Source organism: Sceloporus occidentalis, unplaced genomic scaffold (assembly GCF_023333645.1).
Source record: "Sceloporus occidentalis isolate IW3139 unplaced genomic scaffold, rSceOcc1.0.p SCAF_3, whole genome shotgun sequence".
Lineage (NCBI taxonomy): Eukaryota > Metazoa > Chordata > Lepidosauria > Squamata > Phrynosomatidae > Sceloporus > Sceloporus occidentalis.
Genome location: NW_028316983.1, coordinates 175,630,101 through 175,654,981, shown reverse-complemented (window position 1 = coordinate 175,654,981; position 24,881 = coordinate 175,630,101). Strand labels below are relative to the sequence as shown.

The window sequence follows — 24,881 nt, the reverse complement described above, 5'->3', positions numbered from 1 at the left end:
GGATAAAGCCTGGGTGCCCGCTGCAACTTCAGGGGGAGTAAGGGAGCATTTGGTTGGTAGGGGTGACTATTTTAATGCAATTAATTTAACTAAATTTTGATGTTGGTATTTTAGTTTAGGTAAGGGGATGTATTTTTATTTGTGTATATGTTATGTAATTGTTTATGTAATTTTGCATTTTGTAAACTGTGTTGATCCTTTGGAAAGGTGGTATATAAATAAAATTATTATTATTATTAAATACAGTTGTCCCTCCACATTCACTGGGGTGAAGGACCCCCATGAATTGGATCCCCATGAATTGGAAAAACTGCAAATAAAAACACTATTCTTTCTACTTATTAGAATACCTCTCTAGGAATTCCAGGTCCTCCAGTGCAATTCTGTGGCCAACATCTGCTAGATGATCACAGAATCATGCAGGAGGACCTCCAAATGCTTAAAGGTTACTATGTATTGGACTGTTTTATTGTAAGCTGCCTCAGTCCTAGTCAAAGTAGGCAGGATATAAATAAAAGTTGTTGTTGTTATTTTATTATTATTATATAAGTGTGTGTGTGGTTTTTGTTAAACAGGGACTTCTAGGTTCTCCAGCACAACCCTATGGTCAACTTCCAGCAGAATTGTGCTGGAGGACTTAGAGATTCCAAGAGAGAATACATTAATCAAAACCGTGAATAATCAAATCCACAAAAGTCAAAGTCGCAAATGTGGAGAGCCAGCTGTAGACAAAATGAATCAATGGAGCATACCATGTTCCCAGCGATTCAGTGACTGGAAGTCTCTTCCAGTTTTTAAAAAGAGCCTCTTGGGCCTGAAATGTTATAGTGCAACCCAAAAATTTGGCAAAAATGTCTCCACAGTCCCTAGCATGCTTTTTTTAAACCCCAGAGGACCGCATGGAGCCCACAGAACATACTTTGCCCATCTCTCTAATAAGAAATCAAAAAGGTAGGAATAGCAATGGTTGAAGAGTATTTGAAGCCCCACATGAATAAAACCCACTAGCTTTGCTAAGCTATAAACTGCTCTGGAAGTTTTCCTTTAGTGTGATATAACTCTTTAATATAAATGTTAAGAACTAGACTATTCAACAGCAACACGCCAACTTTGTAACTATTTGATATGCAACCTACTCATTTGGATTAGTTGATATGGTTAATTCAGAAAAACATGAAGAGTTTAATTAATTTCACAGGATTTTCTTAGGCAAATACTCAGAGGTAATTTTGCCAGTTCCGTCCTCTGAAATATAGCCTACTACAGCACCCTGTACTTGTTAGTGGTCTCCCATCCAAGTGCTAACCAGGGCTCCGAAGGAGTAATATAAGGAGTTATTGACAATGTAAATATTTAGGTTTTAGTATCATAAAATTACCAAAAAACTGTGATCTTTCTTTCTTTCTTTTCCCTTCCTCCACAAATTACATTTGAAATTTACAAATTACCATACCTTTAGCCTGCTCCATATTTCTTACCCTGGGTATGTTTTTTCAATCCCCATTTTAAAAACACAGTTACTTTGTTATCAGCCAAGTTTGGCTCCACGATACTCATACAAAATAACAGACAGCTATCATAAACATTTTGAGTTTATTCCATAATATCTTCTGTGTGACTGATGAAAATATTATAAGGAAATGACATCATACATAAAACATATAATTGATTAAAACTAGGGAAATGAGCACTTAACTCCAAGTATCAATATTCTTGTGTTTCCTTTTCTTGTTTCATCAAGAGAGAATAACCAACAAACAGGCACTGGAAGTTCACATGGTGTAATTTTCCAAAACAATCAGAATGAGAGGAATCCAAGGCAAAGTAGAAGGATAATTATGAGCGGCACCAAAATACATGGATTACAATTAGAATGGTGCTAGTGTTTCCCTTAGACATTTATATAATAGATAACAGAAATCAAAGATCTGGATTTCTATCTGTCTTCCAGCAGAACTTAGAGAAAAAAGACCCACATACATACACACAGGAAGCAACATAGTTGTAAGTAAATCAGAGGCTTTAATTTCAGGATCATGCTATGAAAACAGAAGATACTTGCACTTTGAGAAAGGGGAGCAACCACACACACCCTGAAAGATCACTTTCAGTGAGTGTGAGGATCCTACAGAGTAGGGTAATCTGCTTGTGCCATGGAATCTTTGGGTCCACAGTAATGTTATATGAAAAGGTATTCATACATGAAGCAAAAAAACAATTATATCTAAGAAATATATGGAAAGGAATGCAAACAACATTGTATAAGAGAATTCTAAGTGAAGGCAAAGATGGAAAGAATTTGCATAGACACAATCGCGTCCTCCTGGTTGTTTTGACAAGAGAAATCCAAAGAACTCATTAAAAAAAAGACAAGCCTTAGGTACTGAGGAAGTATTACTTATACCAATGTGCAGACAAACAGTTTTCAGCTTCAAGAACAGTTTGACAGCATCATACAAATAATTGATGTACATGATAATATAAAAGAGAAATTTATGCTCTAGCATTTAAAAACAATTGAGTAAAAGGCAGCATTGAAAGTGCACTGCTGAAGCAACTTTATTCTGACCTTCTGGGAAGAAGAGGATATTTTTTTTAAAGGTGATTTCAGACACTGTCCTGATATGAAGGTGGTTAGTGGTGCATATTTGGCTCTCTTTTCCCAATCAGTTATGTCCCATTACTGCTTCTCAATAAGGTGGTTATTCAGACATGTAGAAACGGTACATAAGGACTGCAATAATTGCTGCTATTGCGGGAATCACCCAGTTGGTCCATGAACTAGAAGAAACAGAAAATTACTTTCATTCAATATCCATTCACTTCAAAATGGGACTACTGAAAACTAAACCTTCTTCCAATAAATAGTGACAGGTTCCAAACTGGTTTATCAACATACCTCCAGCCAAACATGGTGAAATTGTAGCACTGACTAATAAAATAAATGCTTGATATGGTTATTGCTAAAGAATAATGAAAATTTAGTGAAGTGTGAACTAAGTGAAGGCATCTCTGCATTGAACCCACAATTCTTGTACAATCTAAGCAAATTTTACTGAGCAACCAAACTGGTTCCAATGCTAACACAAAATAAGTGCTTTTCCCCCCAGGTAATACTAAGCAAAGAAATTATTCTTCTAATGTCTTACAAACAAAAGTCCAGTTGTATAAAATCTGAATCACACCCAAACAATTTAACAAAAGATTCCCAAGGCACAAGCACAAGCAAGCTTGTGATTACTACAGTTATTGTTGGTATTGTTGTGTGTCTTTGTCATTGGTCTAGATAATATGTACAAGATCTGTATGGTTAATGTGCCATATTCTATAGGTTCATTTAGGTTGCTTATATAGCACTGGTAAAACTCACATCATATCAACCTCTATCATTATAAGATGGTCTTTAACAGAAAAAAAAGATCTTGAAGCAAAACCAAACACACAGACACAACTTTAAACATCCCAATTTCCAATGGACTGGATCTAGATTTAGGCATGTGCAACTGGGCTGATGGAAAGAACTTCCTCTCTTCATAACAGCTTGTGAGGAGGTCAGTGGACCATACTGAATAAATCATACGGGGGGAGAGGAGACCACTGTGGATCAAATAGGAGGGTCTTCCTTGAATGGTGCTCCTCTGTCTACAGAACACTGACTTGGATCATGCAATAATATTCAGCTAAGATGATCTAAACAGTCTTTAAAAAAAAAAAGACAAGAAAATAAGCGCATACAGTATAGGTGACTTAAATGAAAGCCATACAATACCTGGAATTAGACTCCACAGTGGTAATGTAAGGATCCTGAAAAACAAGGATCCAAATTAGTTACAGATTTCATTTGGGCACTGTTAACTATTCTTAACAAAACCATGTCATGAAATAGTTGACATAGTGTTTTTACCTATAGTTTCCTCACATTACCTTTGATACCCTGCAATATCTCACCTCCCATCCATTTTAGCTTATCATTACTTGATTACTCGATTGCTAATACACCAGTTTACTTTTCATTCACTGAATACTGCCAAGCAATTCTTAATATGAAAACTATGTTATTAATGAAATACACAGAGGATGTAGTGGAGTTGACACTAGCAAGGACAGAAAGCAAACCATTTGCCCTGCCAGGGTTAAAGCTTGCCAAACAGAATTTGGTCACTGCCCAAATACACCCTTGATTCATGAATTATTTATATCAAACTGTTTATTAAAAATTCCCTTCAAAGCATTTCCATTTATGAAACTGGAAGGCAAACCTCAATGCAATCAGTTTATTTGATAATAATGCAAAACTGTGCCTTTATGCCATAATGCTCACTCTAAATGAAAACTGATGGTAAACTAGTGCACGCAAACATTGTCACTTCAAAATTAAAATGTCAGAACTACACTCAAACACCTTTTCAATACTGAAACTGGAAAGCTGTCTTTAACTGTAGCTCAACATTATAAGTGAACTGGGTATCATTGAACTATCATACGTATATACTTATGTACAAGTCAAAAAATGGCAATGTTGGCTGTTTGAGGTTTCCAGGCCATGGCAGTGAGAGCTACACCCAGGGCTGGATCCTTCTCCACTGCCTGGCTTTGGGCGCTTGCCCCTTGAGCCTCCTCCACCACCTAGCTTTGTCCCAAGGAAAGAGCCAGGGACAGTGGAGGAAGTGGAAAGGCAAACACTCACTCCTTGAGCCTCCTCTGCTGCCTGGCTTTGTCCCAAGGAGAGAACTGAGTGGCAGAGAAAGGGGAAACACTGCCTGCCCACCCACTCTTCATTGTTTGCAGCCAGCCAGCTTGTCTCCTTCTCTACCTCCTCTTCTCCCATCTTCTGTGAAGAGTTAAGTGTGCTAGCTATAGACAACTGAGAGCAGGTGGATGGGTGGCAAAGCAGGACTGCCATGAGCCCTAAAGTTTTACCCTTGCTTTACCCACAGGTCATGCCAAATTCCATAATTTTGCCCCCCCCCCAAAAAAAAAACCTGCTTATACTTATACATGATATCAACCTATACTCAACTATATACAGTAAGTCTAATACACAGAGCAGGTATGTAAGTCAACTCTTTTAAGGTACGCCTCTGTTGTGATTCTAACATTTCTATCACTGTTTAGAGAACATTTACCTCTGGTTGTCTCTTTTCCACCACTCAAGGGAAAAGCACACATTTTGAATGAAGAAGGTTTAAGATTCAATTTCTGGCATATCCAATTAAGAGGATTTGCAATATTATCTAAGAAAGTATCTCTGTCTAAGTTTTCGGAGATCTGCTTGCAGTCAGAATAGATAAAGAGCTAAATGGACCAGTAGTGCAACTTCGTATAAGATAGTTTTATATAATTACATGAAAGGCACTGTGGCATGCACACTCCACAGTTATCTGGAGATTACCTTTAGGAGGGTGCATGGAATGTGCCAGTACAGTATGATTTTGTTTAAAATGCATCTCTTTCAGAGAGTGTGAAACTGCATTTCCACCATTATAATGACCAGCCAAAAGGCTGCAAGAGCAACAAACAACAAAAAATATCCACTGCAGAAACCATGTGTGAGAATAGAACAAAATCATAAATTGGCTATGGGGAAATTAACACACACAGTAAAGAAACTACTCAAGGTCTAATATTACACATACAACACATATGAAGTTTCTCAAGATAAGATAGACCAAGATTTTTTTTTTTCATTTTAGAATCAAATACAAAAGCCCTGGTGCATTAAAAACAGATACACTTTAAATTGTTTTCCACTTCACTTGAGTACCTTGCTTCGTGAAAAGTCATGGTTTCCTTTGTAGAAAATCTAATTTTTACAAACTATAGAACTTATCCAAGAATGGTCCTGTGTGGACTCTTGCACAAATGTTCACAAAAAGCATTATCAACAACTCTCCTTCTTCTCATTCTACTTTAGCTCCCCAATATAACAAAACTATTTCCAGGCTAATCTAGATGCAAGACTAGATTAAAACATGTCAGCTATTATGTTTTCCTAGAGGAGCTTTTGTCTCCCACCTCTAGACTGGGGAATGACCTACCAGGAGAGATTAGACAGCTAAACATGCTGTTTGAATTTAAAACAATATTAAAGACTGATCTCTTCCGGCAGGCCTACTCAGTATGAATTTTAAATTGTTATTTTTCTAGTTTTATGTTTGGACTATATTAATGTGTCCTATGTTTATGTCTTAACCTATGTGCCTTAAAGTTTTATGTGTTGTATGTTGTACCCTGCCACAAGGCTTGGGGAGAGGTAGGTAAGAAATAAAATTTATTGTTATTATTTCCATTCTGCAATTGTGTTCTCAGATTCAAAATATCCAGCATCCAAATCAATAGAAAACCGGACGCAGTACAACCCCGTAACTGTATGTTCCAAGACACACACACACACACACCTCCAGGGGTACATGGAACCACAGATAATAGGGGCCCCTATTATTTCCCAATGAGATAAATGACTTCCAGTCCAAGCATATCAAGGAATCACACTGGAAGACCTAGAAATGCTATTTTTTTAGACATGGGTAAGTGAAACCACAGACACTGAATTCATGGATAAGGGTGTCATACTTTAGTTAACACCTGAATCTTTAAAGGCCTCTAATGACAGCAGAGAGAGAGAGAAAGATTCTTTGGAACTATAAATCCAAACTACAGTCTTGCCATCTATCAAATCTGGAGACTTTGTGACATATCAGAGCTATAATAATTGTCTCAGTCTCATTCATTTAATAACTTCTAGGCAAAACAAGATGTCTGGGACTTTACTGAACTGTTCCCATATGTTGCTTCCTGACACTTCTGAACTGTCTCCCAAATACATTCAGATAATGCAAGATGAAAAAGATGTTATTAATTATAACAGAACTGTTTTAAGGTTTTGAAGAAAAATGCTTACCGCTGGTTTCTGAATTTTTTCCCAATCATCCTGAAAGACACAAAGCACAGTAATAAGTAAAATGATCTAGAGTATTTAATGTTACCAAGAGTAAAGCCATGTTCAGACATTGCTTGCCAAAATTTCTTGAACAGAGTAATGACTAGCTTTGCCCTCTCCCCATCATCACTCTTTTCCACACAAAAATCAACCTGTCACTCACAGGAAGCTTTCCCACATGAAGAATATTCCTGATTAATTTTCTGTCCAAATAACTTTTTATTTTGTTCATTACAAAATCTCTGGTTTCTGGCTTCATTTCTACCATACTTCTCAGATGTAAGAAACATATGCTTTAGGTAACACATGGTGCACCAGTTGGCAGGTCTCGATTAAGTATCTAATATACTCACAATTTTGCTTATACAGTTGGCCCTACCAACTCACGGTGGTTAGAGGTGAAAACTGAAGAATTCACAAATATTTTTAGCCCCCACAACCTTAACTCAGTCTATACTGTGGGCCTGCCATATCCACAGGGCTTTGGTTCTATGACCTCATACAGGTACTAAAAAACAGGTGCTCAAGTCCTTATGTATAAAATGGCATAGGGTAGCAGCCCCCCACTATTTTATATATAAGGACCTGAGCCCACTTACTATTTTATATATAACAACCTGCCTGCTTACCTCCACAGTCTGGTCGAGCAGTTTCAGTGCAGCAGCCATTTAATTATTGATAGCAAACTCAGTGAACTGATTGTATTTTTTGTAAAACATCATATACAGTGATGGTGCTATATAAATAGATGATGATGATAATGATGATGGTATTAATAGTAATAATAATAATAAAAATAAGGAGGCTGACCTAGATTTGTTTATATCAACATTATATGTGAAGTAGACAGATATCAGATAAAAAAAAATCTGCCTATGGACAGTACACTCACTGGATGAAGTTCTCCTATGATGAAAGTATCCGAGAGTGACCTAGCATCTGTGGAATGGCCAACATCCTCAAAACTTTCTGTAGCATCACCTCCTGCTTGTTCCCGTAGGACTTCTTCACCACCAGGGTGCTGTAAGAGAATGGAAGATGAATATAGCAGCCTCTTTCTTACTTATCCTCTCACTCTTTTCGTTCCATAGGTACTGACAAAATCAGTGCGATCAGAGTCAAAATGAACAAAAGCCATGCTCTGTTCTGTTACCATGAAAGAGGAAACTGCTGAAATAGTAGGGAGTTGTTGTGTGCCTTCAAGTTGTTTCCAACTTATGGTGACCCTATCACAGGGTTTTCTTGGCAATATTTGTTCAGAGGGGGTTGGCATTCACAATCCTCTGAAGTTGAGAGAGTGTGACTTGCCCAAGGTCACTCAGTGGGCTTCCATGGCTCAGCGGAGATTCAAACCCTGGTCTCCAGAGCCAGAGTCAAATGTTCAAACCACTCCTCCAGGCTGACAAGTAGACTCCTCAACAAATCATTAAGAACAATATCCCACTTCCTAATGGAAGAGATATGCACTGGCTGTAGAAGTTAAATCCCTTCCTCCACATTTAATTTAGACCAAAGGGAACTGGTAAAGTTTATTACTGGTGAGACATAAAAGAATCATGTTCTTAATTTCCTCCTTCCCTCCCCAGTACTTCTCCCACTAGAAAGTTCTCACACTTCTCACTGGCATTAAGCCCTTTGCCAGCCTTGCAAATATACCAACCATTCCAATCTTGAATTTAATCCACCTACCTGTGTTGTAACCATATTTGATGCACAAAAGGGGAAGAATTAAATACTTAATCCATGTTATATGATATTATAAATGCCTTTCTGCCCCACTACTATAGTGTTCATTATATAAACTTAAAAAACAAACAAATCCTGAATGAATCTTACAAAACTCAGGCTTAAAGAACTGGTTGTTGCAGAATGAATATCATGCAAGACCTCTCCTGTGGTTCTGAAGTCAAAGAGTGGCCTCTGTTGCAACTCAATAATGGAACAAGAACCATGACCTGTTCTTAAAGCCATTTCACTAAAGATATACTGGTTCCTTGGTTGAAATGAAAAGCAAAGCATATTGATGGCCATATATAGGTAGGAAAGGAAACAATCAAGCAGTCTTTACAAATCCTATATACACTGCATCAGCTTTTTTCATTGTACTACGACCCCATATTCCCTATGCCAGTGGTTCCCAATCTTCCTAATGCCATGACCCTTTAATACAGTTCCTCATGTTGTGGTGACCCAAACCCATGAAATTATTTTTGTTGCTACTTCATAACTGTAATTAAATAGGTGTTTTCCAATGGTCTTAGGCAACCCCCATGAAAGGGTCATTCGGCCCCCAAAGGGTCCTGACCCACTGCCCTAAGCAATCTTACCACTGGCTATATGGGCTAGGGACGATGGGAACTGTATTACAATACATCTGAAAAGCACCAAATTGGGAAAGACTGCACTACATTCTCTAGCACTGCTTTCCTTCCCTAGGACTCTATACACAAAATCCTATTTCATCATCTCTAGGTCCATTTAGCAAGATGCAGCTTTCACACATGCCAATATAAACACAGCATGTGTAAGAAAATCATACCAAACCATACTTTAAAAAAATAATAATCAAGGAACAGTTTGAATATGCTCCAGCAATTATTTTGATGAATTGTAACATTTGCAAATTTCCAGTGTTTCTTCCAAAAATAAAATACTTGGTCTAAGAAAGTACACCGTGCTTATGCACAATGACTAAGCAAATGTTTGTAGACTAAAGATTACATGTGGCCACCAAACCAGAATAAGGTTAAGGGAGTGCATGCAAAAGAGAGATTACACAAGACAGAATGCAAGTACAACTGACAAATCCTGCCCTTGAATCAGTTCTGATAGCTAACCATGCAAAGAAATGGAGCAAAAGTCTAAGGCAGCAGCAAAAGTTGACTGCTTTGAGATTTAAACTGTATTTAGCCAAATGAACGCAGAAAACAAGTTGGACAGAGCTCACTTACAGAAAGGGATAAATCCACCCTCAAAAATCCCACTGCAATACAGGACAGAAGCTTAAAGTTATTTCATGGAGTGAACTCTTTTTAAAAACTGTGTGAGCCTCAGATCTTAAAATAAATTAGGAGTGTGTTTTATATCACAATTTGAAAATGTGTTGCTCTGCATTATGGTCACAATCCCATTTTAGACCCATGAGAGATCTGTTTTTAACAAGAGGAAGTGAAGAGAAGTAATTTCCCATTCACTCCCTGTTTGTTTTTTGTTTTTTTATAAAACTTCTACTGGACCTAAACTGTTTCAAGTTCAAAATGTAGTGGAACTGCACCCCATGTCTTCAGATGATTTTTTTTTTTTGGGGGGGGGGGGGGGCTTGAAAATTGTTTGTTACCCGGCTGGGCTCTAAACATGATAGATCCCCAGATGGCGTTGGTAACATTCTGGAGCAATTTATTTGGGTGAAAAAATATTTCTTTTTTTACTCCCAAGCAGTTCTGGGGCTACAAAAACTGCCCTGGGACCCATACTTTGCCCACTCCTGACACAAAGAATAAAAAATAATTTCTATTGGGGGAAAAAATAGTCCTGAATAGACAGTCCCAATTGCACAGAGAAGTCTTTGCAGACACGATAATAAAAATTCACTGTCATACACAAATACATGCACAATTAATAATTAAGCTTAGGATCTTGTCCTTTTCAAAATACTCACATATATGTCAACCCTTGCAATTCAAAACATTCACTAGATGTGCTCGGAGAGATAAGAAAAATATTAATCTTCATATTATGTCTGTTTCTAGCAATTCAAGAACATTGGCTATCTGTGTTTCTTCCTGTCGAAGATGATTTCAGCATTTCTACAAACTCATAAATAAAGTACTATCTTTGGAGTCGCTACTCCTGGGCGATTCCAGGTGAGGGAGGATTATTGTTGACCAGCATACAACAGCTACAATACTGATCTCCATGAAGATCACCCCCCAAGCGTCTGGGTGAAGTTATTTAATTAAATAAAACAAAATCCAAAATACACAAAAGAGCACTATCATTATTGGCCAAACATGCACAAAACACATCGTGTAAACTGGCCTTTTCATCAGGCAAAAGATGTTTTAAAAAATGCATACAGGATAGGAAAAGAAAAGTGTTTGTATTGGAGTTACAGGCCTACATTTTATATCATATGCTGTTTCTGCTGATATTTAGTTAGTATGGGGATCCCAATGCAGGCAGAGGCCACTTCACCCTTAGCCATATGGGGACCAAGACAGTAAAATGTAGACTCCATTAGCTGCAGTAAAGCAACTCTTCTTAGGATCCAGCAGTTGTTCTCTCTGTACTACATTAGATATCAGTACTAGAAATATGGATGGGCATTGGAGAAAAAGTGTCAGTGATCTGAAACAGAAAGATCAGATTCACAAAATGTCCACAACTCAAAGCAGAAGCACAAGTCAAGATTCCAAGTTTGACTAACACTAATTATTCAGGAAGAAGGTGTACTTATAAGCAAATCCACAAAAGATGACATTGGCGGGTTATAGACCGCCGCTTTGCGGCAGTCTCCCGCCGGCACCATTTGCTCCGTGAGGGAACCGCAGCGGCCACACCGCACGGCTCCCACGCGGAGCAAAAAAGAAGCTCCATTTTGGAGCTTCTTTTTGCGGCGCCTCTATGATGTCGCGAGGCGCCTGGGGCGGACTCGCAACGTCATAGACGCCGCGCGACGTCCAGACGCACAGCGTCCGATACGTAAAGATGGCGGCGCCCGTATGAACAGGGCGCCGCCATCTTGTACGTATTCTATACGTACTAGGGTTAGGGGGGTGCGGAAGCACTGCCCCTTCCTAACCCTAGTACGTATAGAATACATACTAAATGGCGGTGTGTAACCCGCCATTGAGAGTTTTTAAGTATACCCCATATGCACATGGGTACAAAGGAAAGAAATAAATTTTTACAAACCCATGCATTAGATACATGAAACAACTTAATTGCTTAAACACTGATGTTCTGGACCATGCCATCCACTACCATGACAGGATGCACAGGGAAGCCATTGAAATCCATGAACACCTGGACAATTTCAACAGAAAAGAGGAAACCCTTAAAGTGAACAAAATTTGGCTACCAGTCCTGAGGAATAGCAAAATAAGGACTCAGCAAATGCAAATGGGAAACCACTCAGAGTCAGGGGCTTTCCCAGCAGATAATGATCACCAATTAGCAGACACTAATCCTCTTTTGCATTAGCCTCCCAGCCTGAGGCCGGCTATCAGCACAGAACAATACACATGCAAATCACTCCTGCATTCCCAGGCTCACACAGTATATATACACCCAACTTTTTCCAGGCAAAGCATTCTCTGAAGATGCCAGCCACAGATGCTGGCGAAACATCAGGAAGAAACTCTTCTGGAACATGGCCACATAGCCCAAAAAACCCACAAAAAATTATGGATGCCGGCCATGAAAGCCTTCAACTTTACATTAATTGCTTAAACTCCCAGGGCATCACAATAATTACGCAATGGCAACATGCGTGCACACTAATGGGGAAAGTACAATAGGTTACAGCTCATTGATGAGCATACACTTGGCTCAACTGAGATTGTTGCAATCTAACATGAGAATTTGTGCATTTCTACGAACTCATACAGAAAGTAACGTCTTTGGAGCATCTGCTTCTGGGTGATTCCAAGTGAGGCATGATTACCATTGGCCAGCATACAGCAGTGACACTACAGATATCCATTAAGATCACCAAGCAGTTTGGACAAAGTTACACTTCTGCACAAATACTCTGCTTAGTTGTTACATCTGTATTCTGCTTTTAAAACAACTAGAACTCAAGATAGCTTGAATACATCCTTAAAAGACAGAAAGCATATTGTCCCACCAAAAATTACAAGCACAAGAGTAATCTTTTTAAACTTTATTCTTTTTAAACTGAGTGACGGCTGATGTACAAGAACAACACGAGTCTGGAAGCATACACACAAGTGACTTTTCTGGAGGCTTGATGATGTGCTCAGGCTGTTTGTACATGGAGCTGCCAAAAGCAACACTCCTTAACTTTTCTATAATGCAATGGCAGGAATTTTTAATGTTAACTTTTGACCTACAGTCCACAGATCAGAATGGTGAAAGTGAGAGACTGCACGTACCCACCTCCTGCTGAACAACAGGCGTACAGATTACAGCTACTGACACACTCCATGCATTCATGTAGTCATATCCCCCCCAACAATGTTTCTAATCAAGTGAGAAACAACACTGCTTTTTACCTTGTAATTTCTCAAAAGCTAAAGTTTTCCTTCCACATCATGGACACCTATTACTCTTGCACAGAACTTCAGAATAATCTCATTTTAAAAATTATTTTCTTTCTGTGTAAACATTCCTGGGCTTATCCAGCACTGCTAAACTGAATGCTGCCGTTTTGCACAGGAGAATATTTCACATTACATTTGAGTGTGCTCTCAGGAATCACGCCCAGATCCATTACCAAGATTCAATGGGATAAGCAAACAAACTTCTAAAAAACAAATGAAAAGGCATCATAAAACGGTTGCACAATCCATAGTCTAATCTCCAACATATACAGATTATCAGAAATGTTTTCAGTATGATTTATGAATTACTATTCAAAATGCAGCACAACAGCCAACTATGTGGAGATATGATCTAATTATAGTTCTGTATAACTTTATGTTCCTAACAGATATGTTCAATGCAATGTTATACCTCATCACGATTATCTAAAGGAATGCTGGCAGTAGACCATTTAAAAAAGAAGAAGAAGCAGCTTGCAAGTGGATTTCCAGAATTTCTAAGCGCAGGTACTTCTTTCTATTCAACATTTTTTTCTGGAAGAGTTATGATTCTATGAGCTCTATCTATAGAATCTCACTACAGATTTGAGGTCCTTGCTGGTCCATTCTACAAACCAGATAGTGTCCCATGCAAATGAGAAATATCATTTTCACATACCCTTTAAATGGAGAAAACATTCACCTGTGACTGCACTATGAAGGATAAGACAAATAGCGTGAAGTTGTAATTTTTGTAACACGTTTCCAGTTATTACTGTGTTGTTTTTTCTAGTGAAGAACCTCTGATAAGCTTTTCGGGAAATCGAAAATTGAATATGACACTAGATAAAGCGACCACTATATAAAACTGATCCCATGACAGAATGTTATTTCTCCATCTGTTCTAGGTAAAATGCAAAGGAAAGATTTATTCCCCTTTGCTAAGTGTACAACAAGTATACAAATGCAACATATCCAATTACATACAGAATTACAAGATTCTAAACTGAAAGAAGTTTACATAGGCATCTTCGTCAAACTCATAATAATAATAAATAATGAAACTTTTATTTTTATTCCTCTTTTCTGTGACGAGACAATCAAAGCGGCTCACAAAACATTAAAATATCCATATTCAATATTATATCTCAACACACACACACCTTAAAACAGGATTAAACATGATACAATTAAAACTGGAGATCAAAATATCTGTTAATATTACAAGAGAACACCTATCTGGTAACACCTCCACATATTCAAATTTTCCAAAAGAGACAGCACCCAGTAAGACAAAGGAACAGAAAGTCCAGATTAAGGAAAAGGCACTGGGTGTTTCAGACACATTGTGCTTATCCAGGACTTAACCCATGAAGATCCAGGAACAAACCATATTAGGAGGCAACACCCCAGAGGACAGGATCAAAATTCAAAATGACCTGAATAACTAGAAAGTTGGGCCACAGCTAACAAAATGAACTTCAGCAGGGAGAAATGTAAGGTACTGCACTTAGGGTGGAAAAATAAAATGCACAGATATAGGATGGGGGACACCTGGCTGAACGAGACTGGGATCTGGGAGTCCAAGTAGACCACAAGTTGAACATGAGTCAACAGAGCAATACGGCAGCTAACAAGGCCAATGCGATTTTAGATTGCATCAATAGAAGTATAGTGTCTAGATCAAGCGAAGTAATAGTGCCACTCTATTCTGCTCTGGTCAGGCCCCACCTGGAATATTGCAATGCACTGGGCACCACAATTTAAAAAGGATGTTGAAAAACTGGAACGTGTCCAAAGGAGGGCGACTAAAATGGTGAAAGGTCTGGAAACCATGTCCTATGAGGAACGACTTAAGGAACTGGGGATGTTTAGCCTGGAGAAGAGAAGATTAAGAGGTGATATGATAGCCCTGTTTAAATACTTGAAGGGATGTCATATTGAGGAGGGAGTTGATTTGTTTTCTGCTGCTTCAGAGACTAGGACCCAGAGCAATGGATGCAAGCTACAGCAAAAGAGATTCCACCTCAACATTAGGAGGAACGTCCTGACAGTAAGGGCTATTCGACAGTAGAACACACTCCCTCGGAGTGTAGTGGAGTCTCCCTCCTTGGAGGTCTTTAAGCAGAGGCTGGATGCCCATCTGTCGGGGATGCTTTGACTGAGAGCTCCTGCCTGGCAGGGGGTTGGACTGGATGGCCCTTGTGGTCTCTTCCAAATCTATGATTCTATGGGGAAGTCCCGGGAATGGTTGATTGCTGGAGCATTCCTGGATTTTCATGGTTTAAATCCTGGATATGGCGATGTGTCTGAAAATTTTCAATGTGATCGCTCAACTTTGCCGGGAATATACCTTCTTCTTCCCCGATTTTCCCCATGTGATAATCTCCTATGTTTAGTTATCTTGGCTTCTAGGGAGAGGTTAGGTTTCACTTGCTCCAAGACCCATTTCTTTGTCTTTTCAGCAATTCATTATCTGTGGAACTCTTCTACATATGAACCATGTTGTGAATATGGGTGGATGTTAATACCATCAGGTGACAGTACAATAAGTTAAGAGACTACCTTGATGTGCAAGGTCAGAGCTTTCCCTTATGATATCCCTGGAGTGTTAAAAGCACTCCTCTCAGAGATGAAATCAAGTTCCACTCTCTTTGTTTTTGCAAAGGATGTGGAGGCCCATTTCTTTAAACTGACCTTTACAACTGATGATTGTAATCACTGTGATGGTTTTATTGTCTAACGTTTTTGTAAAAAGAGTTAAATTTGTTAATTGCAGAGAGACAGAAGATGGATGGATGGATAGACAGCTAGACAGACAGACAGCATAAAAATGTAATCAAGTAAATAAATAGTACAGGCAGGGGGAGTAAAAAATTAGAACATTATCACTAGCACATGGAAGACAAACAGGGCAAAACACACTTTAAAATATACTGCCCACAAACCCCTTCCTATTCTGTAAGATCATAAGGGAAAGCACTTTTCCAGATGCCACAAAAGTAACAAAGCTATATCTACAAATGCCAAGAACAAGATCCTCAGGTACTAGCACCACAGTTATGCAATGCACTAATCTAATCTGGTTTGAAAGCTACTCCCTGTGAACTATAGACTTAATGAAAGTCTGAACTAATTTGGCAACATCCTTATACTGTATTGTTCTTAGCACTAGAGAAAGTGCTCTTAGCACTAGAGGAATTAACTGAGCATTTCACAACTGGTTAGAAACAGGTTTCGTGTTGTTTTTTGTTTTTTTAACTGTCTATATGAATACAGTTGGCCCTTGGTATCTACTGGGGTTTGGTTCCCAAATCCTCCATGGACAGCAAAATCTGTGGATGCTAGTCCCATTATATGAAATGGCATAGTAAAATGGTGTCCCTTATATAAAATGGCAAAATCCAGGTTTGCTTTTTGGAATTTGTATTTTTAAAAATGTTTTCAAGCTGTGACTAGTTGAATCCATAGATAAAGACTCCATGGATGAGATGGTCCAACTGTATTTGCATTTTAATAACTGCTTTTGTATTTAACTTGCTTTTATAATTCTATGTACAGTACATTAGTCTCTCTCTCTCTCTCTTTGGTAGAAAAGCAGCACTCAAATTTTATTAACAAATGAATACACACTGAAGACTTTGTACTTGATGACAGTGCAATAAGTATATCCAGGGCCAACTCTGCCATTAGGCAATGCTAAGTGGCCATCTGAGGCTGCATCTACACTGCAGAAATAATGAAATTTGACAACACTGTAACTGCCATGGCTCCATCCTACAGAATCCTTGCAGGACTCTTTAACAGAAGGCTAGAAAGCAGGTAAAACTACAAATTCCAGTATTCCATATGATGGTGCTACAGCACTTAAAATGTTGTCAAACTGCATTTTTTCTACAGTGTAGAAGCATCTTAACTCAGCAAAGGACCAAAAGAAACAAATTTGCTCTTCCACACTATGAAGGACCCCTGCAATTCTAGATAACTGTTACAGTTTTCTATGTTCTCCAGAGCACACCCATACACCCAACCAGGAATTAATGGGTTCTGAGGATTCCTCTGGACTGCTCACCCAAATGCTGCCTCTGAGGGCAAAAGCCCAGCTTTTGGAAAAGATGCGGATCAGCAGAAAACAGTATACTCAGTCAGGCTCCCCACAGAGTACCTGCATCTGTTATATAATAATTTAATAATTTGTTTTATTTATATACCACTATTCCAAAGATCATAGTGGTGAACAGCAAGTAAGCTAATCAGCAAGTAAGCTAATTTGCCCCCAACAGTCTGGGTACTCATTTTAGCGACCTCGGAAGGATGCAAGCCTGAGTCGAGCTTGGGCCCTTTTGCTGGTCTTGAACTCGCAACCTTGTGGTTTTGAGTTTGTGGCTGCAGTACAGGCATTTAACCACTGCGCCACCAGATAGTGGTGACAAATAGAAGAGGGGGGATTGGAGCAGTAACAGCATGATGCGAGACAATGGAGCTGAATAGGTTGGCGAGAAATGCCAGCATGGGGACAGAAGGTAAGTGGCGTTCGCATGACGCAGGCCCCAATTCCGCCCCCATGCATGACGACATGTGCCTCACCACACAGCAGGCGGCGTCATGACACTCCTCTGGTGCTGCATCCAGATGATGCAGAGCCAAAGGAGTGCAGAAAAGCTGTGGCGCCGGCAACTATGGTGCCCTTTCCACGGCTCAGAAAGAAGCCACTTTTTGTGGCTCCTTTTTGCACCATGTAAAGGCCAGTTCAGAGCCATGTCATGCGGTTGCCGTGGCCCCAATCTGGAAAAGAAAGAGGCAGCTGCTTTTCTTTGAAGAAGTGGAAGAGCTTGCACAACTCCTTTGTATAACTCTGACTTAGCTACAGAAAAAGTTCAACATTTTATTTGATAAGAACCTTATATCCCTCTATAAAAATTCCATGTCTCAGGCTTCTTTGCAACACAAGAATGCTCAAACAAAAGAGATCAATGTCAACACAACCATTTCACCAATAGGAAATTTAAATTGCAGTCCTGAAGCAGGATATGCATTAGGAAGGTTCAGAATAGGAGTAGGTTACCAATGTGTACCAATGCCAGTGGTCTACTAGTATTAAATGGCAGAAGAGTTTCAAGTATTGCAGTCCGGCAGGTGAAAGTGTAGTAGGCAAACAAGTTAGTCTTCTTTAGCTACCGCAGAAGGGTGGTTCTATATGCCAATGACAGTACTATATGAGAAACATACCTGAACCCATGCTGTTTAAAACCTATCCAGACTCATATTTTCCAAAGTCACATTACAGCCATTTGGCAGAAGCACTGATCAACAAAGTCCTTTTCCTCCACAGCACCCAGCACACAAACTCCTTGTTTAAAACAAAAGAATTATACAAGCATAAAGGAAAAAAATTATTTGTAAGGGGTTCCTGTTTTAACACCCCATTTGGTGCAATAAGATCTGGTGCTGCCTCTGGAAATACCCCAGGCAACCCAATGACCAGATTCATAAGATAAAACAGTTTGGTTGGCGGGGGGGAGGGGGGGGAGTCACCTATAGATTTAAGGCAAAGCTTGTTAAATCTTAACAGTAGTTGACAATTTGTTTTGCAATACATTTTTCTGCTGCTCTTGCTAGGGCTTATACAAAATGGCTAAACTCCTTTTAAAAGTGTTAAACCCCTTTAAAAAGTCTGGTCAAGATGATTCATAATTAGCTCTATATATCACACCACTGACAAAACTTCACCGGGCGTGCACAAACATAGCATAATGCATTTATTACACTGAAACAATCCATCTAGGTATGTAACTTGGTCCACCATGACTGAATAAAAGATAGTGTCACTTAAAAAGGTTGAAGTGTAAATCTATTCAAAATAATGGCTGCTTCCTGTAATTATTACTCTTCCAATAGACAGTGTAGTGTGTGTGTGTGTGTGTGTGTGTGTGCTACATTTTAATTAGTACGCTCATCCCTCCATGTTTGCGGCTTTCACTTTTGCAGATTTGATTATTCACAGATTTCATTAATATGTTCTCTCTATGGTCAACTTTAACCAAATGTTGCACTGAAGGACCTAGAGATTCCTAGAGAGAACACTTCACTAGGCATTTGTAGTTCCTCCAGCACAATTCTGTGGTCAATGTCTGGTAGATGTTGACCACAAAGTTTCACTGGAAGACCTAGAGATTCCTAGAGAGGTTTTTGTTATTTGTGGTTTTTCCACATTCACGGGGGTCCTCTGCCCCTAACCCTAGTGAGTGTATTACGTTTCTACATACATTGACATATGTTTCCATTTTAATTAGCATTTTAATATTAGTTGACATTATGCTCTGTTGTTGTGTGCCTTCGAGTTGTTTCCAACTTATGGTGACTCTAAGGCAAGCCTGTGCAAGATATGGCCCAGGGGCCACATGTGGCCCACCAAAGGATTTTGGATGGCCCGCAAGGATGTGGAAGGACTTCAAGCCTCCTCCACCTCTCAGCCTGCTCCTGAGGAGAGTGACATGAAAAGGAGAAGAAGGTAGGGTGAATAGTTTTTTATGGGTTTTTCTGGCTATGTGGCCATGTCCTAGAAGAGTTTATTCCTGATGTTTCACCAGCATCTGTGGATGACATCTTCCGAGAATGCTGGCATGGAAGAGAGTGGGGTGTGTGTGCATATATACACACACACACACACACACACACACACACACACACACACACACTGTATGACCCTAGATAGGCAGGAGTGATTTCCATGTTAATCTGTGTATTATTCTGTTGTTGATGGCAAGGCCTGGGGGGGGGGGGGGAGATTATGCAACTATGGATGCCGGCCATGAAAGCCTTCGACTTCACAGGTAGGGTGAATGTTTGCTGCTCAGCATTCACCTGAGGAAAAGGCTAGGTACAGGAAGAGGGCAAGCAAACGCTTACCCTGCAAGTTTCCTCCTCTGCCCAGCTTTCTCCTGAGAAAGACAGGCAGCAGGGGAGGAAGAATGGCAAAAGCTCATCCCTCAAAGCTCCTCCATTGCTCCTCTCCCATTGGAGAAGTCCAGGCTGTGAAGGAGAAGAACAGAGAAGGCTCCTCTACCACTCAGCTTTATCCTGGAGAGAGGGCCAGGCAGAGGAGGAGGATGGAATTGATATTAATTAATTCTAATTAATATTTAATTAAAACCTACCTGCAGCCCGAAGAAGTTTAGCCTAATTTAACTTTGGCCCCTACCTACTGCCAAGTTGTGCAGATCTGCTCTAAGGCAACCCTATCACAGGCTTTTGTGGGGCTGGGGTATGTGACTTGTCCAAGTTCATCCAATAGATTTCCATGCTTGAGTGGGGGAATTGAAGCCTGATCAAGTTTTAGTCTGACTCAAACCACTAAGCCACACTGGCTCTTACACTTGTTTGTGTGCTGTGCACCTTCAAGTCGCTTTCCACCCTATGGCAACCCTATCAAGGGGTTTTCTTGGCAAGATCTGTCCAGAGGAGGTTTGCAATTGCCACTGCCTTCCCCTGAGGCTGAGAGCATGTGATTCACGCAATGTCACCCAGTGGGTTTCATGGCTGAGTGGGGAATTGAACCCATTCGTTTATTTGGGAATCGTAATGCAAAGACTCAAGAGACCTACAATCTAATAAGCACCCTTCCCCAAACTGCTACTCCCCAGCTGTTCTGAACTACAATTCCCATTATCCTTGATCAACAGAAAGTTGGCAGAGGATGCAATGAATCCATTTCGTTATTCTGAACAGCTCCACATACCGAACATCTATTTATCAAAATAAGACTGGCACACAAGGCTTTATCCTTGAGCAACTGATAAGGGAGGCATGGATTATCATCATTTGATAGCCAGATTTCTGCTTGCTCCGCAATCAAGTTTTGCAATGCTGTTCTTCCAAGTTAAACCAGTTCACATCAACTCGTGCAAATGGTCTCTCCTGTTATACAGTATACAGAAAAATGCATGCTGCTGAAATCAGTGCTGTGCTAAACATTCCCATTTCACAAAAAGCCTAAGGAGGAAAAAGACACTCACTCCACCAAACCTTTAAAACAAAGGAAATGAAAATCTGGGAAACAGTACTGTAGACAATTTTCAGGGGGATATTAAGAGAAAACAGCTTCTTGACCTTTGAACCAGTAACACATCCAAGTTTCAGACTTCCAGGGTGATCAGATGTCACAAGGCACCGCAAAATGGAGGGCATTGTCAAAGAAAAGCTAAAGACACTCAATATAAATATAAATGTCTGCTTCCTACTTGTGCACAAAATGGAGGACATTTTGGAATTCCTCCTGGACAGAAGGCTGGAAAAGGAGGACATCTGGTCACCCTGAGTTGATAAGTTTGCAGACCCTATTCTCTAGCAACAGAGAGCCAATGTGGTGCAGTGGTTTGAGCACTAAATTACAATTCTGTGGAGACCAGGGTTTGAATCCCTGCTCGACCATCTAAACTCACTGGGCAACCTCTCGGCCTCAGAGGAGAGCAACAGCAAATCCGCTCTGAAGAAACCTGCCAAGAAAACTTGCCAAGAAAAGCCATGATAATAACTTCGCTTTAGGGTCGCCACAAGTTGGAAACGACTTTGAAGGCACACAAGAACAACAACAATTCTCCAGCAGAGCATACAGCTCTGGCTTTAGATTATCTATTTAAATTTTGTATGCTTTATACATTTTATATTTGTATTTTTTTAAATACTATTTTAACTGTACACTTTTAATGTGTGTTCTATGTATCTTGTTAGCTGCCTCGGGTCCCACTTTGGGAGAAAGGCGGGATTAAAAATAAAATAAAAATATAAAACAGATTACAGCTGGCATGCCCAATCTTGCAGAGCCACACACAGACATCCTGCAGGAGAAGGTGGCCAGAGGTCCTCCATTTCCCCACCTTCTGTCCAGGATACATTCCAAAGGGTCCTCCATTTTGGAGCATCACCCAGAATCATGGATATTTATAGGAGTGTTGTTTTGTTTTAAAGCCCTGCATTTTGCAATGCCTCCTCCTCCTCCTCCTTGGTGACAAGGGCTGCATCCACACTGGAGAGATAACCCGGTTTGGCGCCGCTTTAAATGTGTCTTGGCTCAAGGCTATGGAATTCTAGGAGTTGGAGTTTGTTGTGGGCCCCACAACAAACTCCAACTCCAAGAATTCCATAGCCTTGAGCCAAGACACATTTAAAGCGGCGCCAAACCGGGTTATCTCTCCAGTGTGGATGCAGCCCAAGAGCCTTGCAGAGACAGCCAGCTCCTTCCCTCCCTCCTTGCTTCTTTCTATGCACATCTACTCGCCTCCTCCAGGAACTTGGTGAGGTCATAGACTCGGTTGTGGATGATGATCCAGGTGCTCTGGCTGTGGTTGTGCTTCTGGATCTCTTCGAGGGTGTAATACTGGCCCCGCCAGGGCTCCTTCTGCTCGGACTTGGCCGTCTCGACCATGGCCTCTGCTCTGCACTAGCCTGGCGCGAGCCCAGCGATCCCGACTCCCGGGCTGCGTTCTACCAATGGAACCTTCAGTACCTCCAGATTCCAAGCGTAGAACTCTGACCCGGGGATCCTCCTCAGTCCTTTCCTTTCCTCCCTCCTCGCGCATGCGCACTACCAAAACACACCTTCTTTCTCCCCCCCTCCACTTCCCGTTTCTCATTGGCTGTGTAGAACTCTTTGGCAACCAATTGACAAAGTTGGCCCAAGGCCTCCCTGTTGTGGGCGTGGCCTTTGTCTTTCCCCGCCCACAAAATTCCAAGAAGTGGCCCAGTGAATCCTGGGAGTTGTAGTTTATTGTGGCACCAGAGCTCTCTGACAGAGAATAACAATAATAATTAATAATAATAGATTATATTTATATCCCGCCTTTCCAGAAGGATCAAGAAGGCGGATTACAATGGGTCAAAAAGAGTTTATTTTTTTAAGTATTTTTCTTTAACTACATTTTTCTATGGTGTTTTGTTTTTGCTTTTATTTGTTTTATGTTTTTAATTGTGAAACACACTCTGACTCCTATTTGTAGCAGGGAATAAACTGAATAAATAAATACTCTATTTGTCACTATCAATGACTTTTATCCTTTAATTGCACATTTGTGTCAATAACCTATGATAATTTACTACCGTGTTTCCCCGAAAATAAGACACTGTCTCATATTTATTTTTGCTCAAGAAGAGGCACTATGGCTTATTTTCAGGGGATGCCTTAGGTCGCCTTCTTCTGGAACATCGTCATAACTCTCCAAACCCAGAATTTCCATCCTGAATTCCTTGCGACTCCATTTCCTTTAGAAACAGGGAAACAGGGAATTATACAACTAGTGTATGCTGGGAGAAGATCAGAATTACTACATTAACTGCAGAGAAGCTATTTTATCTATCTTAAAAAATTATAACCCACCTACCATTCAAGCCTAATGTATACATGTATATATATGGCCAGTTGTCCACGTTTGCGGCTTTGACTTTTACGGGTTTGATTAATATGTTCTTTCTAGGAATCTCTAGGTCCTTCGGTGCGACTTTTGGTCAAAGCTGACCATAGAGTCACACTGGAGGACCTAGAGATTCCTAGACAAAACATTTTGCTAGGCATTTGTAGGTCCGCCAGTGCGATCCTATGGTTATCATCTGGCAGATGTTGACCATAGGGTTACCCTGGAGTACTTACAGATTACTAGAGAGGTGTTCTTTCGGGTTAAAAGAAATGGATTTTTATTTGCGGTTTTGGCACTTTCACAGGGTCCTGCACCGTATACATATTTCAGTTGTTTTTGTTCATGTACAATTCAATTATCTTTGAGTTTTTGTTTATCCTCTAACAAAAAAGCAATAGATGAGTTGTGCCTCAAGCACTGGAATTACCATCAGAGAGTAATGAGAAATTCGTGTGACACAACTGTATAGACATCTTAGCCAAAGACAATTAAAACTGAGTTCAGTACATCTTATTACAAGCTTCTCTTTTCCCCCATGCCAGGCATATCTGTCCAACAACACTCCTCCACTGTTTGTTTCTGTACTTTCATCTTTTCTTACGAGACACAAGACCTGTAGAGAACAGGACAAACAACTGCAGTGTCCTAAAAGTGTGAGCAATATTTCCAGTATATGCCCTAGTGTTCCCTTGTGATGCAACAAAAGGAGAGAATCAGTGAAGTACAGTACTTCTATTGAGCTTGGTCTGATATGGTTTGAGTGTTGCACTATGACTCTGGAGACCTTGATTCCCAGCTCAGCCATGAAAACTGCTGGGTGTCCTTGGTCAAGTCACATGCTCTCAGCCGCAGGGGAAGGCAATGACAAACCTACTCTGAACAAATCATGCCCAAAAAACCCCATGCTAGGTTCACCTTAGTGTCCCCCTATGCCAAAAATGACTTGAAAGCACAACAAAAATGTCTGCTAGTACAACTAGAATGGGAGGATACAGTTGATCTATGTCTCATCATCAGGCACAGAGAAACAAGTTTGATATGACAGAATCAAGATATTTCATCAATTATCTTTGCTGTCATAATATTATTCTGCATGTTTATGACTTCACTATGGTGACATGGTCAGTCCAAGTCTGGGAACTGAATGGGAGTTTCAGAAGGAATTTGGATCGTAAAGAAGAGCCAAGGAATTTAAATAATCCAAAATTTTGGTTGAATTATCACTGTTTTGATTTGAAGGCAAAGGCTTTCACAGCCAGCATCTATAGT

At 40.0% G+C, this 24,881-nt stretch overlaps 1 protein-coding gene across 1 annotated transcript; it reads right to left on the bottom strand.

Moving 5' to 3' along the window:
* Positions 1-1,574: 1,574 nt before the first annotated feature.
* Positions 1,575-22,770, bottom strand: CYB5A (cytochrome b5 type A). Its single transcript, XM_089516941.1, has 5 exons — positions 22,481-22,770; positions 7,833-7,961; positions 6,902-6,931; positions 3,770-3,804; positions 1,575-2,781 (listed from the first exon to the last, which is right to left on the bottom strand). Exons 1-5 carry the CDS (start codon positions 22,625-22,627, stop codon positions 2,703-2,705), a joined length of 420 nt encoding a protein of 139 aa, XP_089373067.1. The 5' UTR covers positions 22,628-22,770; the 3' UTR covers positions 1,575-2,702.
* Between the last annotated feature and the right edge of the window lie 2,111 nt (positions 22,771-24,881).